General features: G+C 39.4%; 2 protein-coding genes across 2 annotated transcripts; one reads left to right on the top strand and one right to left on the bottom strand.

Annotated features, from left to right (window-relative positions):
* Positions 1-784: 784 nt before the first annotated feature.
* lamp1a (lysosomal associated membrane protein 1a) lies at positions 785-6873 on the top strand. The gene is made up of 9 exons (XM_055045088.1): positions 785-1218; positions 3842-3948; positions 4029-4248; positions 4580-4741; positions 4840-5036; positions 5116-5238; positions 5316-5382; positions 5462-5629; positions 5718-6873. Exons 1-9 carry the CDS (start codon positions 1164-1166, stop codon positions 5855-5857), a joined length of 1239 nt encoding a protein of 412 aa, XP_054901063.1. The 5' UTR covers positions 785-1163; the 3' UTR covers positions 5858-6873.
* On the bottom strand, positions 6458-13794 carry grtp1a (growth hormone regulated TBC protein 1a). The gene is made up of 8 exons (XM_055045089.1): positions 13160-13794; positions 11453-11604; positions 11205-11363; positions 10593-10717; positions 9306-9402; positions 8540-8712; positions 7662-7847; positions 6458-7515 (listed from the first exon to the last, which is right to left on the bottom strand). The coding sequence occupies exons 1-8, from the start codon at positions 13192-13194 to the stop codon at positions 7423-7425; spliced, it is 1020 nt and encodes a 339-aa protein (XP_054901064.1). The 5' UTR covers positions 13195-13794; the 3' UTR covers positions 6458-7422.
* Between the last annotated feature and the right edge of the window lie 2354 nt (positions 13795-16148).

Here is a 16148-nt window from a genome sequence, read left to right as displayed (position 1 = left end):
CTTTCCCTAACATCTTTAGGCAGGTTTTTATACATCTGACTTTGAGCGACAACTACATTTTCAAAGTCAGAAAAAAAAACATTTATTACCCAAGTTAGTTTTACCAATTCTGAAACTTCTGAATTTCACTTAGCAAGTTCATTGAAGTGAAATTAAAAAGTGTTTTGAGATCAGTTTTTATGGTTCCATTGAAGTGATAATGAAAGTCTGGTGCCTAAAATCATAGTGTAATCCGAGGAAATCTGTGTAAAGTTAAAACAAACTCAACTACGCAGTGAGAATGTGCCAGGCAGCTGCTAAGTGGTGGGGAGTAGTATGAAAGCTGCCTCTCTGTTCCCCTTGGGCTTTAGCAAAGCCTCGTGAACTGATGAGGATGTCAGCTGACTGACCACAAGTCAAGCACACTGCAGCTTGCAAAGCGCAGACCGTGCAGACCCTCCGCCACTTCTGTTGCCTTATGGCGCTCTTCTGATTGTGTAGCATTAATAAACAGGAAGGAAAAAAACATAAGGCACCGTCAACCCCGCCATCTCGCGCTCAAATGACGTAACCATAATACTAAGACGTATTATTATAATAATTTTTCACAAAAGGTTGCAGCTATTGTACTATATTCCAAGTCATTAGTCTTTTCTGCGGTTTGTGTTTTACTTCTCAACATCAACAGAGCACTTTTTTGTGTTCTTATTTATTTGTTTGTTTGTTTGTGTTTGGAGCCCCGATGAGCTCAGCAGCAGCAGAAGAAGAAGAAGCTGGGGGAGGGGGGGGGCAGCAGGAAGAGGGGTGGTCTCACGTGACTGGGTCGCCCTGAAAGCTGCCAGCTCTCGTGACAGACGCAGTTTAATCACACTGCGCGACTAAGATCGACCTAGCCACGATTATCGATGCTTCTCCGTCCGCAGGAGTTGATTTGCAGGTCCTGAACAGCGCTCCCTCCCCACGCCGCGCTCTCCATCTTCGGCCAGCAGATAAACAGCCGCCGCTTCGCCTCCAGCTAACTGTCCGCGAAGACAAGTGCAGGAAGCAGCAGCAGCAGCAGCAGCAGCTGACCCACCTGCCGTGGAGAAACGACCTCCTTGAGGGAGAGGGGGGGAGCAATTCTCCACCTTTTTTTTTTTTTTTTTTACGAAGGAGGAAACCTGTGCCCGGGCTCCACTTCTACGATGAAAGTCCCGGGGAGCTTAGCCCCGCTTTTCGTCGCCTGTCTGGGGATTTTAGGTGAGTGTCTTTGCTATCACCGTTAGCCTGGACGACGTCACAGTTGTGACGGTGTTCTGGAGTTGAGACCCCAGACCCAGAGGAAGCTGGACCCCCTTCATTTAGCTACCGACGTAGGTTGCAAAATTTCCCTTGGACCTTCCACCGACATGGACCCCCACGTCCTGAAAAACCCTTTTAAATAAACTTCTGGAGTCACGTTTAAAATGTCCGTCGCTCATTGAAAGCATCAGGTGTGGAAAAACCAAAAACTGCTGCATCACCTGCATGGCTGGTACTAATCTAAATAAACATGTTTGTACTTTGAGATTAATATCACAACGTCAAACAAGGGATGCCACTGCTGATCGAATATAAATGCAAATAAATCTAGCACTTCATGTTGTTTTTGTTCTCGTATTAAATGTGCAGAGAAAAATAATCTGGACCCATGCACAATATTTTTATTGTTCTGTTTATTTAGTCGTTCAGTAAATTGAACCTGCTCCAGCATGTGCAATTTCTGTAAATTACAAGAATTTTGCAAATATGTAGTTTGAGTAGATGGATTTCTATGTCCATTGGTTAGTTTATTTTTAAAATGATATGCTATCAATTCAAAGTGCTTCAAGTGATAACCTCATGTAGAGATGAGAGGTTCAATTTACTATTTATTGAATCTCATAAAAGTTTAGATTTTTTTCCCTAATAAATTGATTTAACATTGATGCAAACATGGTACAGATGTACTTAAATGAATAAACACTGGTGAAATAAACTAGAAATCTTTATGGTAAAAGCTACTGAAGGAAGCTTTGCCCGAAAAAGGGATCAATATCTTTGATTTCAGAACCTTTCAAGGTTTTCGCTGTCTTTGAAAATCCTGACTGTAGTTTCAGGAAGTCAACATGCTTTGTGGGTTTTTTTTTGTTTTGATACTGATATAAAGCCTTTTTTTGTTTTGTATTTGATACTGATATAAAGCCCTTGCATTGTGAATGTTGTGGACCGACAGATCGGCCTCATTGTTGTTTCATCTGAGAGCTTCACATGACTGCCACAATGGCTTTGTGCTGCTCAGAGGTCTGCAGGGGCCCACAGACGGTGTTAGTTTAGAACCGGTGAGGTCCTGACAAACACACAGGCACGCAGTGCTGCTGATGCCGGGGGAAAAAAACAGCAGATCATTAATAGTCTGAATAGTGTTGGATATTTTCATTTATGATGTTCATTCTTTCGACATAAACTTGGCAGTTTTTAATTGCAAGACTGTTTGCAGTTTTTCTTCTGAATCGATGAATTCCTGCTCCAATATTTTCCGGTGTGCTCAACCTGCAGTCTGGGATAGCTTCCTGTCGGACATTAAAACAGCCGCTTTATACTTTGTGCACACTGCAGCTGACCTCATGACAAGGATTGTAGCGTTGTGTAAGCTGTCTGCCGCGCGTTTACACTTTAAACAGAGGTGACCTGAGGGACTGGCAGAGGTAGGGAGACGCCTGAAACTGAGACTGCTCCCAACAATTGGATCATTTCAGCTGACAGAAATCAGGAGAAGCTGATTGATAAATAAAACTGCAGAGCATCATGACTCAGGCAGAAAATATATATATATATGTATATATATATATATAAACAAACAACAGCAAAAAAGCAATGCAAGGAATTAAGTACTTTAATTCAAGTTTTTTAATAATTTTGTAATTTCACTTTTTTATAGGTTCTTGGGGCGGCTGTAATAAAGTCTGTGTTATAAAATACTGTAAAATGATGTGTAAATATGCAAGTCTGCTAACCGGTGGTGATTCAGGTTCAGGATGTTCACTGTTAATGTTTGAAACCAGGACTGTGCACACCTACAGCCAGGGAACAGTAATTTGGCAGGTTTCACAGAATGAATAACGTATAAACAGCTTTCCGTGTAATTTTCTACATTCTTAGTTTGTATAAGTCTGCATAAATAGCTCTGGAAAAAAACTTGGAGCAGCAGGACAATTTGTGCTTCACAAACTTAATCTGAGATCTGAGATTAAGTTTGTTCTTTGTCCCCAAGTTTTCCGTTTGTTGCGACCTCTAGTGGCAGTCTGTGTCAACTGTCATTCTTCTTTTTGTAGATAGGTGTCAGCAGGGAGTCACATTGGACCCTGCCAATTTAACCTTTTATTTTCTGTGGTGTAAAAAAATAATAAGTAGAACATTATGTTTATATAATGTTCAGAGGTCTTTGTAGCAACGTGCAAGGACCGTGAAGAAACTGTGAAAAATATTTTTATTGAACCGGTAACTAAGAATAAATGACTTGTAGCATACTGGGAATATTTGCAATAAACTATTCTGAGCTCTACTAAAAAAAGACAGTTTTGTAAAACATAATAATAATAATATAAAGCTGGTGATTGCTTAATAAAAGTTAGTTCTAGTAATTGTTTTTTTAAATTTGTGAAAAATATGAGTGAATTTGTATTTCCTAGCAGTAGTGGTAGTTCTTTATATTCATACTCCGTACTCAGGTTTACATAAATCTAGTAATGTGCTTATATGAAAAACAACTTAAGTAAACATGTCTGAGTCTTTCAATTGAATTGAATTGATATAAAATGTTGCGTAGCTGTTTCCGGTTCCTTCATTGTGTCCTCATTTGCAGGTTGCACTCAGGCAGTCACTCTTGAGGTGAAGGAAGGGAACTCAACCTGCATCAAAGCCGAGCTGTCTGCATTGCTCTTCATCACATACAGCACCTTCAACAGCACGGTAAGTGCTCAATACTCTGCTTACATACAATCAGCACTTTACTGTATCACCTTCTGAACTCGCTTGTATTCTCTCCTCAGAGTAACGTTTCCACCTCGCTGCCTGACTCCACCTCGGTCGACGCAGCAAGTAGCTCCTGTGGAGCGGCAGGCCGCCCGCCGTGGCTGGTGGCGGTGTTCGGGTCGGGTCACACGCTCGGCCTCAGCTTTGCTACCAACGGGAGTTTTTATAGCGTCACCAACCTGACGCTCCAGTACAACCTGAGCGACACTTCGCTGTTCCCTCAGTCTAACGGCTCTGGTGAGAACGTGCTTTAAGGTTTTCCCGCCTCAAGTTTACTATCAGTTTTAAAGCTGCAGTATTTAACTTTTATAAAAAATATGTATTTTTTTTATTTACATAAGCTGTCATGTTGTGAAAGCATGGTATGAGACAGACAGATTGACAAAACTCAGACCTCACTCTAGCAAAAACATTCACAAAAGTTCTTAACATAGTAGCAATCACACAAAGATAGGGATCATTAAGATATAAATAGAATACTATTTATATCTTAATATATTTATGTTTATCTTATCTTATATATTTATGTTTACAACTAATTCACTGCCTGTGTGCTTGTGTTCTATAGGCGTAGTGACTGTGGTGAGTTCCTCGGTTGGGATCTGGGCTCCGATCAACACCACCTACCGCTGTGCGAGCCCCACCACCATCAGAGCGGGAGGAGCTGCCGTCACTTTCTCTGCTATGAGGCTGGAGGCGTACATGCCAGATAATGACCTCAGCCCAGCAGGTTACGTACATTTCTTCTTACTAGATCACTTTTAAACAATTTATTATTATTATTATTGCATCAAAACTGACCAGGCATTCTGTTGTGTCCTGTCACAGAAAGTGTGTGCGTGGCAGATCAAACCACCACCACAGCGCCCCCTACTCCAACTACAACAGCAGCTCCAGCACCAACTCCACCAGGAACGCCCGAGACCGGAGAGTTCTCTGTGACCAACAGCAGCGGTTCCGTTTGTCTCCTTGCCAAAATGGGTCTGCAGCTCAATGTCTCCTATGTCTCTCAGTCTCAAAATAAGGTCAGCATGAAGCTTGCGCATTATCATTTAGCGCTATGGTACAAAGTATTTTTTAAAAAATGGTCTTCTCCATTGCCAGACTGTTCAGGAATTAGTCAACGTGAACCCCAATCTGACGGTGACATCAGGATCATGTGGAGGCACCACTGCCAGCTTAGTTTTAACACAACAAACCACCATGCTTCATTTGACCTTCACCATGGTAACTTCTGGATTTCCTCTCCATTTCCATTAACGTGCAAATATTACAAGAGGTGAGCATTGTTTTTCTATTTGCAGAACTCAACAACTAGCAAGTATCATCTGAGTGGAATAAATCTGTTGGCTAACTGGTCCGACATGACTGGTAGGTCGCTGGTTTTGAATGTCTTTGCTCTGAATGCTAACGTTTGCTTGGACTAATTTCTGGTGCGTTCTCTTCCCAGCGCCTTTCTCAGCCAGTAACTCCAGTTTGGACTATCTCCAGAGCACACTGGGACGCTCCTACATGTGCAACACGGAGCAGACTCTGCTCGTGGTCCCAGCTTTCTCTCTCAACACATTCAGACTGCAGGTGCAGCCGTTTGGAGTCACAGACAGCCAGTTTGCAGCAGGTATTGTTGGGGTTTATTTTCCATTTTCAGAACTGAAGAAATTGAGATCCAAAGCACTTTATTCATTTTGTAAACCTGCTCTGTGCAGCGGAGGAATGCCAGTTGGACCAGGACCAGATGTTGATCCCCATCATCGTTGGAGCAGCACTGGCTGGTCTGGTGCTGATCATCCTCGTCGCGTATCTAATAGGCAGGAAGAGGAGCCATGCTGGGTACCAGACCATCTGAGAGGATGCTTGGTTTAACTTGAACCTTACAGACTGAGAGCTGGCAGAAAATGGGGGCGGGGAGGGAGGATGGGAGTAAATGAAGGAAAAGTTTGAGTGAGTGAAAGTTGTTCTCTGCATGTCCTCTGGATATTTTTTTCCCCTTTGACTTCTTGTGCGGGTGATGGAACATGAACTACTTGCTGACTTTAGACAATGTTTATCACGTTGAAGCTGGTGAAGAGCAAGTCTGCTCAACTGTTCAGCTCTGAGCTTATATTGACAGGTGGACACATCGCTTGAATTGCTTTTTTTTTTTGTAGCCATGTGATTAGCTATGATAGGAAAATGAATCAAACTCTGTAAGATCTCTTAAAATCTTGTGCCAGATTTTGTTGTGGATTTTTTTTTCTCCTTTATGATCCTTGATGAAAAGGGAAATCTCTAATGCAGCACAGCCAAGAGGAGATTCTCAGATTTCTCAGGCTGATGTAATGTTTCCCCTCTTTGGATGTAAATTGTGTATTTATTTAACGATCCAGAAATTTGAGAACCTTCTCAAATTTAAAGCAAGAACCAGGGGCTATAAGTGAAGATTGTATTAAAACACAGGAAGCAATCCTCTCCATTTCGACATTTATTCTGGTCAAAATGACAGTTTCTACTAAAATAAACTACACTTGTATTTTCCTTCTGGGTTCTTCTCTTTGATAACTTGCCTCCCAAGAACTCAAGAATGGGATTCCAGAAAAATCTAACCTTAAATGTCCGTTTGGTGAAATGTTTTGGGGACGCAAATGCTTGTTTTCTGAATTGATTTCTTGTTTTTTTGTGACTCAGATTTAAATCTGAGTTGTTATAGTAGAATTCTACAGTATTCTACTGTAACAACTCATTGGTCAAGTACCAAATGAATTGGTTTCCATCTTCTTTTTTTTCTGTCTTACAAAAAAAATAACAATGCTTTTTTTTTTTAAAGAAAAATTCTATTTTCTATGATGCATTTTCCTGTAATGTAATAAAAATATTTAGAGTCCATGTTGGAGTCATTCCCGGTTTATAAAACGCAGCCAGAGCAGCTGTTTTGGTTGTGCTTGTATTGGATCACCAGGACATCTTGATTGAAATACAGTGTGTAAACTAAGCCCACATCTCTGATAATGGACAGTTTCACTTAAACAACTAGTTTAACACGAACGCCACAAAAATATAGAATCAATATATTTCATCATTCAACTCATCACCTAAAAACAACAATTAGTGTTATTTAAATTTTTGACAAAGATGTGAAATGCAGTGGACATTTTATTCCTGGCTGTGCTTTAAGGGAACAACATTGTTTTCATTCAGGTTTTTCTATTTAGCTTTTGTCATCACGGATGAAAGTGCAAAAAATGTGAAACTTAATTTAAGACAAACATCATGGCATAAAATGGAATCATCGGGTCATAAAGCACAACATGTCAGCTTTGATTGTCTCAATTTATGCTTTAAGACAAAGTTCAGTGTAAAGCGACTCGGGTGGAAACGAGCTGCTGGGCGCTCGGCTCTCTGGAATGCATCGGCGGACGTTCTTGGAAGTCCAGGTCAGGATACTCCTTCACCGACTCGACCACGGCATGTCGCACGGAGCTTAGTCAGGGTTGCCATGGAGAGACTTCCTGGTTCGGTGAAGATTTTCTTGGAAAGGCAAGAAACACCAGGATTATGGGATTACAGAAGCAGAAATAAAACAGAAAGCTCCTCTATTCTGAGTGAGCTCCTCTAGTGAAACTACTCCCTTCCAGAGCAAAGATGGGATGCACTGCCGCCCACCGTCCTCTTACCTGCATGAAAGGGTGGCAATCTTCAACAAATGGTCCCTGGGCGATGTCTTTGAAGGCCTGGCAGACGTCTGGCAGGGATTTGGCCTGTTCTATCAGAGCCTGGTTGTGATGGATCAGTGTAAGAGCGACACGGAACAGGATTTTTGAACCTTCATAGAAAAGGCAATCCCAAATCCGCATAACAGTCTGAGGGAAAACAACCAAAATGTAATGCTTCATGTAAAAATCAAAAATCTGTAATTTAACTACAAAAGCTGAATGCTGTTAGAAATACAAACAATCTGTAAGAAAAAAAAAAATCTATTCTCTTTATATAAAAAATATTGTCACCTTCAAATTAAGGTTTCTACAAATGCTCCCTTGTTCTATATTCTCCTAAAACATCCTTGTAAGGGAAGAATATGTGAAAAGTCGCACTAATGTGCAGTGTTTGTGTTCAGATCTACTTCTGAGAAAACGGTGTGAACGTCTCCATCTGTTACTGCCTGGTAAAAGTTCCTCCCATATTTGGAGAACAAACAGTGGAGCCAACATCGTTTCAACTCAAACAGAGGGAGAAGGGCAACAACAACTTGTGTAATGTAGGAGAAACTTCACCATCAGAACTGAGGAATAAAACAAAACCACATTTTCATCTAAAACCAACCGGTAGATGAAAATCTACCTGTGTACTTTACAACACTTTACATCGTGTATGTAAAGTACAAAACCTGAGGGAAAGATTTTGCTGCTTTTACTAAACACCATCAAACCACATGTTTGTATTATAACAATCAATATTTAAAAAAAAAATACTGGAAAGGGAAAAAAAATGAATTAGAAAATGTGCTGACCTTTTTTTTAAATGTCAAAGTATTAAAAAATATACACATGCTCACCTCCACAGGAAGAATGTCAATGTAAAGACAGATGAACCAGCGAGAGACCACCAGGGTCCACATCACGTTGTGTTTCACCATCACCTCCCACACCCGGGGGATTTTTAGTTTCACCAGCTCCCCCAGCACCTCCTGGTCCGTCTTCAGCCCCAGCATAGCGGGACTGTAGTAGTCTACCACCAAACAGTGAGAGTTTTACTCAAAACGTTTTGTTACATGGACCAAAATAAAATAAAAAAATAAAAAACCCTACTCAGAAGCACTTGTGGGATAACCAGGAAGATGTATGTTTTTTGTAGGAACAGGATATGCAAATCATAGCAGAGCCAAAATTTAGAACAGGTTTGTCATTTACCTCTTTAAAATGGAGGTATCCAGTTTGCACATTGCTTTGAGTTAGAAAAAAAAGTCTATTTTTACAAATGCAGGATTTAAGTCAATCTCTGAAAACATCTGTTGCATTTTGCCAGGTGTAAGAAATAAATACAAACCTGATTTGGGTGGACAAAGGTTTGCTTTTGTGTAAAAATTACAGGGTAAATGCGACCTTACTAACTATGACTTTAAATACAATACAAAAAAAATCATAGATATTAAAGGAGAAGTACTGTGTTTTGTACCACAGCTTTTTCCAGTGTACATTTTTTTTTGTAATTATTTTTTTCCACGTAAAAAAAAAAAAAAACTCTCATCAGGATTTGTGACCCGATCACCAGACCAGAGCAGAGAGACGAACAATGACAAGAAAATCGATTCACGAACAAACCTGGCAAAATTCTCCCAATCAGTGCATCCATCAGCCAGAAAGACTTTTCTTCATCTTTAGTGATGATGAGTAAATAACCAGCAATAAAGTTCATGCCCTGCAGATATATATATAAAAAAAGACTTGAATAAGGCATTCATACATTTCATCATAGAAAAGAGCATTTTGACTTGAATGACTATTAAAAAGTCTATTTAAAAACTGAAAATATTTTACCAATCTGATACTTTGGCCTTTACTATAAAATATGTAAAAACTATTTGCATGTCCTGAAAATGATAGCAACCCTCCAGGTGTGACGGGGTTTCCAAACTACAGGTACAACAATGCAAGACGTGGAAAAAAAAAAAAAAAAAAAAGAGCACACACGAACAACCCAAATGAAACCACAACGGTTTCAGTTGGGATGAATGGAATCTGTTTATACTCTGAAGACCTGTTTGAATTTCAAGCCAGCTGCATTTTGGTGGATATTTGCCTTTCAAATTCTAATAAACAAACAAAAAGGCGCATTAAGTCGACACACCGGCCTCTTTTTGAACACTTGCGTAAAATGCTACAAAAGCTGTTCCTAAAAAAATTTTTATTTTTATTCGAAATTGTGGTCAAGAGTATAAAAGCACGCCAGATTGAAATAGTAGGCATTCCAACATAGATTTCGGCTTTAAATAATCAGAAAAAAAAGTATATGCTGTCTAATTTAGTTTTCCTACTATTTTCCAGTTATTACAGCATTCACTGGTAATTGTTCATCTTATCTGAAGTTGATGAATGGCCAATTATTTCTGGCTCTTCTTGAAGTTGTTGGAATCCTACTTTTCAGTTCTCACTTTCTGCTTCCCATTTTGAAGCGTTTCAGGTTAAATTATTTTTGACTTTCTAAACAACCTTTCGATTAAAGTTTTCTTGAGCAACACCTCTGACAGCATACTTGACTTTTCAGAACTACAACAAGCATATATTTGTGAAACATCTCCAAAAATAAACCCACTCTTTTTTTTTTTCTGAAAAAGAATGACTTTTGATCACGACTCTTCTGATTCGGTTTCAACAAATCAGCAGAATCCATGTCATGATTGTTAGTTCTATTGGTTTTCAGTTATTCTACAACACCTATGCAACAGCATGGGAATATATATATATATATATATTTTACCAATAGTAGCGACAGATCTAGTTAATAATGTTGACGTGTTATTTTTCTCAACTGCAAATATTGCGAATTAAAATGAAGATATATGTATAAAAAAATCAGTTTTAGCTTGGTTTTAAGAAGGCGAGCAGTACCTGGCAGTAGCCCACAGATGGGTTATGGTAACCATAGGCCAGCAGCACATTGAACAGAGATTTTTGCAGACACGGATCTGAAGACTTGCGGAACAGGACGTTGTCTGGAAACGTTCTGTTCAAGTCTGGAAGACACAAAACAAGCTGATGGTGCTTTCTACAGGTTTGTGGGTGCAAATATGGATAAAAGTGACATAATTAAACACAAGCAGGAAATTGATTACTTTTAAAGCAGAGAATAGCATTTTAAACACTGTATTTTAATAAAGTTTCTTTCATCCTTATAAAAAAAACTTGAGAATGATTAAGAAATATATATATATATATCTCTGGTCAAACAAGCAAAATCAATGCCATTTAAAGAGATCCAAGGAGCACAAGTGAGACAAAACCAGGAAAAGCTCATCTGGTTAAAGCCTTTCCTGAAGTGAAAAAAAAATGCAGCAACATTATGCTGTGTCTGTTTGTGTGTTTCTCAACAGCAGGGACTGATCTGAATTAAGAGAAGAGTGAATGCAGCCAAAAATGTGCTTGGGATGGCAGTTCACCTCTCGGCACAAGCCCTATAAAGGAGAGGACTTCAGAGTGAAGAAGCAGCCGCTAAAGCCTGACCTGTTCTGATGGTCTCCACCAGTTTGGAGTCATTGTGGGTCACCAGCATGGACTGGTAGTATCCTGGGTTCTTCTCCAGCTGCTCTTGAGCCCCGCTGGCTGTCATCCAGATAAAAGCGCGGTGCTCATTGGGGATCCCCTTGCGTACGTAGCGCTTTACTGAACGACAAGGAGAACGTTTACATCTGGCTTGAGTTTTGGCGCAGGCATTCATTTATTCTATGGGTGTGCGTGGTTCTCTCACTTACATTTCACATTCCTTTGCACCTTGCCGGTATCTTTCAGCAATCTGGACCACTTGATGGAACGTCGGGTGCAGATGATGAGATACTCGGACATGAGCTCCTCGTAGGATTCAAAGTCAAAGTCCTCCGAGCGCTCGAAGCCATACGGATCAATTCTGAGCCAAAAAGAAAAATGTTTCAAACTAATTTTGAAGAGCAACTGGAGGGATTGTTTTCAGAATTCCATTAGACCGTAGTCAAACTCAACTTGTCTCAATACAATCAAGAGAACTAGTTCCAATGTCGTCCTTTTACTCTTGTCCCAGTATCCTAGTATTGATATTTGTGATAAGTAGACAACCACTGATTACATTGTACTAATTTAGGCATGGCAGGCATATCTTTCTTTCCTAGAAGATGAAGTGTGGGTGTAGGTAGCTTCAGCTAATGCCTTAGGTAACATGCTAATCTTCCTACTGCTTAACCTTCCCAAAGGGCAAAGTCATTCCTGAGGAACTACTGCATTAACAAACCATCGGCTGATAAATGTGATGTGTTTGTTTTGAGTCTGCGTGTCCACAAACTGAAGTGCGACATAAAATCAAGACATGACCCAAACAATGAATTAAAATAAAACTAGAAATATGTAAAGACTGTATCTAAGATTTGTGAGTGGAACATTTAACAAAACAAAGCTATAGTTTGCAAAGGACATTTGACTTAGTGTCCATATAAAAGGCAGCAAACCTATAAACTGGTGTCAGTTATTAATGTTTTAAGTCATTGCATTTAAGGTGCATAAATGTGATAGCCATTTCTTTCATCAGAATAATCTACATTGTTCCTGCTCTGATGCAAACGAGATGCTTTCCATAAGGTATTTCCATTAGAGAAAACCTAAAGAAAGTTTAAATTGGTTACATTCCAAATGCTAAAAACGATGCTGAAAAAGATGCTAAAGCTCAATGAGAATGGTAAAATTTAGAATATCTAAGTTTGTGTTGTTTTGTGCAAGTGTTGAGGCTTTAGACCTGGTTTCACATTCACCAATACAGCCGTAAAACAAAAGCACTAAAATAGAGGATGTTTGGAATATTTGAGATTTTCAACTGGAGCTGGTCTAACATAACTGAATAATTGTTTGTTGGTTTTGGGATGGTTGTGTCCTTTTTACCACAACCACTTTTTTTAAAATTTATTTTTAATTCTTGATACGGACCACTCTTTGTCTGGAAGTGAACAGATAAAGATCAACATACTTCAGACATTTTGAAAGCAGCGAAATGTCATTTTAATCAAGTGCTGAATAAAGTTCAAACAGAGTCCTACAAACATAGCAGGCTGGATGAGGAGGTAGCTTCTCAATGGAGTAAATCTTTAACTTAAAATGACTATAAAACATTTAACAAGAGCTTGGAAGCTATAATCCCTCAATGCAAACAGACTGCAGTTTAAATATACGCTTTCAGAATAAAACTGATATTTAAAAAATATGAAGAAGAAGAAAGAGGAACAACCGTTATTTTTACAAACGTATTAATGTAACCAGTGAATGGCTAACGACTAGATTACCAACATTCAGACATTTTCACCAATATACAGAACGAGAGGACCAGAATAATCTCGCAGCTCTTGTTTTCTTTTCTTCTGAAAAGTTTAGTGACTCTCGAAGTCTCGTTGTGTATAAAATAACATTTGAACCGTGTTTAACGTCAGGTCCGCCGGCTTTACCTGTCCACTCTGTCTTTAGCCGTACTCTGGTTCATGGTGGATAATGCGTCTCTTCGGTCCGCGTCCCCCGCTGCCCGCCTTCGCTCCAGTAAAAACGACGAAAACCCGACCTAGGATTCCAGCATTTGCGCGTCGCTGTGTTTTCCCCCCTCGCCAAAAGTTTTACAACCGAATGGACGCAGGGTGAAGTTGAGGCAGGAGCTGCTGGAGGCTCACTCTCTCCATGTCGGAGCGCGGAGGGACGGGGCGGGACGCCGCTCGCGCTCCCTTCAGATTAATTTACTCTAGAATCCCAAAAATCCGTAAGGACTGTCCCCGAAGCCCTTTCCAGGTAAATTACTAAACTTGTATTATATCGATACAGCCGCAGTCAGCCGTGTCGGGAATCTGGAGTTTTCCTCAGTTTTTTTTTTTTTTATCGCCATCCACAAGCACCTGCTCCCGCTTGTCCTCGGGCTCTCGTTGAGCTAACCTAACTTGTTCTGTAGAGCAAATAAAAAAGATCCAGAACCAGCCCCAAAGCGATCCCACCCACTGTTATGTTCCTGGACGTTTATCCAATTAGTCTCCCTCCTCCTGCGCGGGCAGTTGAACCGAGGATTTGGAACAGGGACAAACAAACTAAATCAGATCTAATGCTGCCTTCACGGGATTCACGGCAACGTCGTAACTCAGAGACTCCCGAGTGTTTAAAAGGGACTCCGGATGCGTTCACGGGGCTTTTGAGGAGAAGTGAAAAGTTTTTGTTGTTGCTGTTCAGATCACTACTTTTAATGTCCTCGGCATTTGTAAGAAAATATAAACACACGCTTCACCAGGTCTAAAATGTTAAACACTTTTTAGAATAACTTCCTAAAATAAAATACACGCATTATTATTAATTTAGGTTTATTTTATTGCCTGTGATCTGTTTATCAGATAGAAAAATAAATAAATAAATTACTGGTTCGAACAATACAAAATGTTATCTTTTAAAAACAATGCGATCACAATAAGCTACGCTTCTCAACAGACACTTAATCGTATATCACCAAAAGCACTAAAATGCAGCAAAAATGTCTCGCCTGCAAACGTTTATTTATTTATTTATTTATTTATTTATTTATTTATTTTTTATTTTTTGCCACTAATAAAATCTAACATCTCTCCATAAGAAAAATTCAACTTTTGGCAGTAATTTCAAAATGTGTGTGTGAACAAACCACTTATTGAAACCGCACATCAATAAAAGAACCCCACACTCACAGTGAAATTTGGCATTTCTTTCTGTCTAGGAGCATGAAATAACTGTTCATCTGTTTTGACCCGAGGCTGAAGGTAAAAAATAATAATAATTTATTTATTAGCATCACAGTGAGTCTGTGTTAACATCAACAGATGAAACCACAAGACATAAAAAAATGTTTGGAATGAGACAGAGTCCAGAGTTAAAGGGGACAGAAAATATGTGAGGTTACATAAAGAGGCCTGAGGACAGCAAATGTTTTTAGTCAGAAAGATTTGGAGAAGGCTGAGTGGGTATACACTGTAGCCAAGGCAGGAAGTGGGATGTTGACGGATTCTTACCAGAGAAAACTGAATGCAAAAGGTGACTTCTTAACATGTATGTTTGCCATGCAACCAAGGTTTTGAAGCTTTATTACTTTTTATATTTGTCCCTTTGTCAAATTTGTTTGTTTTTCATTTGAGCTATACAATTTAAACGTCACATTAAAAGTGAAGAAAAGTCTCTCAAAATCCTTCCATTTTAACACAGCTATATAGGCTTTTCCCCTCACAATTTCTTCTTGAATTAAACATCTTTGAGAATGCAAATTTTTTATGTCCTTAGTTTGTGTTGTTCTCTAGTAAAACTGCAGGGACACGTTGATATTCAGACGATCATATGGTGGTGTGATCCTGCCTGCAGGTGTTTGTATCAGCAGCTTCACTTCCAACTGTGGACATGTTTGGCTCTGTGGTGCGAGCGCTTATCTACTCTGAACAAATCTCACTTTGTCCCAGTTTAGGCGCAGCTGAGATGTGTCTGGTGGCTGCAATATTGTAACATCACATGGAAAAGAATGAGAGTCGTAACAAGACGAGGTCAAAAGAAAAGAACTGTCTTCTTTGTAAACAGCCTTGTAAAGATACTTGTAACTCTGTGGGTTTTAGATATCAACAGGAATTAGCTATTTTATTTTTAAAGCATGAATAATCAAGGCTGGACAATATTGTGTCATAAAGAAGATGTGCAATATTTAAAACGACATACCCCACAGACCATAAAATTCTTCTTGACAACACTCATTTACACAAAATATAACTGCACAGATTGAGGTAGTTTACTGTTATTCAGGCTTCACATACATTTATTCACTTTGAATATATATATATGTATATATTTCATTTTCACACTTCTTTTACAACCCAAAGATCTCTATGTAACAAGAAGGTTAGCCAACATTAGCAGTAGCTATTTAGTTTTAGCAGATTCTGACTTGGGTCATTAAACCTAAAAAGTGAAGGTGTCCATAAATCGTATTATTTTAGGCTTATATGTTTGTTTCACTGAAGAATCTGCGTAATTGATGGTTTTGTACTTTGGCCTCTGTTTTGCGTTATCTCTCTCGCTGTCTGCAAATGCCTCCTTGTTGGCAGTCTCTTCCAAATGGCTACAATTTCCTGGCTTTCCAATATGATTTTTTTCTGATAGTTTTCCATCTTCATTTCTTTCTTCAAAGGCTTCTTTGTGTGTTGCTTCAGCTCCACCCTTTGATGTCCTGGTTGTCACAGCGGGAAGACTAGTGACTTGAGGACATCCGTCCTTGTCTTCAAGATCTTCCGTTGAACGTGACACATCATTTCCTTGATGAATCAAAGATGCGTATGACAGCTGATTTTCAGAGAGAGGAGTTTTAGGTTTTGGATGTGGGCTTGACTCAATCTGATTATTTTCACCGCAGAATCTGAAAATAGATGGAATGACAGACCTGGAAAACGTTTCTTG

Source organism: Poeciliopsis prolifica, unplaced genomic scaffold, assembly GCF_027474105.1.
Source record: "Poeciliopsis prolifica strain line A6 unplaced genomic scaffold, Auburn_PproV2 SCAFFOLD021, whole genome shotgun sequence".
Taxonomy (NCBI): Eukaryota; Metazoa; Chordata; class Actinopteri; order Cyprinodontiformes; family Poeciliidae; genus Poeciliopsis; species Poeciliopsis prolifica.
The sequence above is the reverse complement of the archived record's forward strand: the minus strand, read 5'-3'. Positions and strand labels throughout refer to the sequence as shown.

Bases quoted from the DNA above. Each gene is read 5' to 3' on its own strand.
- lamp1a (XM_055045088.1), top strand. From the start codon at position 1,164: ATGAAAGTCCCGGGGAGCTTAGCCCCGCTTTTCGTCGCCTGTCTGGGG. The intron at 3,949-4,028 runs GTAAGTGCTCAA...TTCTCTCCTCAG, and splicing joins ACAGCACCTTCAACAGCACG to AGTAACGTTTCCACCTCGCT. The intron at 5,383-5,461 runs GTAGGTCGCTGG...TTCTCTTCCCAG, and splicing joins TAACTGGTCCGACATGACTG to CGCCTTTCTCAGCCAGTAAC.
- grtp1a (XM_055045089.1), bottom strand. From the start codon at position 13,194: ATGAACCAGAGTACGGCTAAAGACAGAGTGGACAG. The intron at 11,364-11,452 runs GTAAGTGAGAGA...CTTGTCGTTCAG, and splicing joins GGTGCAAAGGAATGTGAAAT to TAAAGCGCTACGTACGCAAG. The intron at 7,848-8,539 runs GTGAGCATGTGT...GTTTTCCCTCAG, and splicing joins TTGACATTCTTCCTGTGGAG to ACTGTTATGCGGATTTGGGA.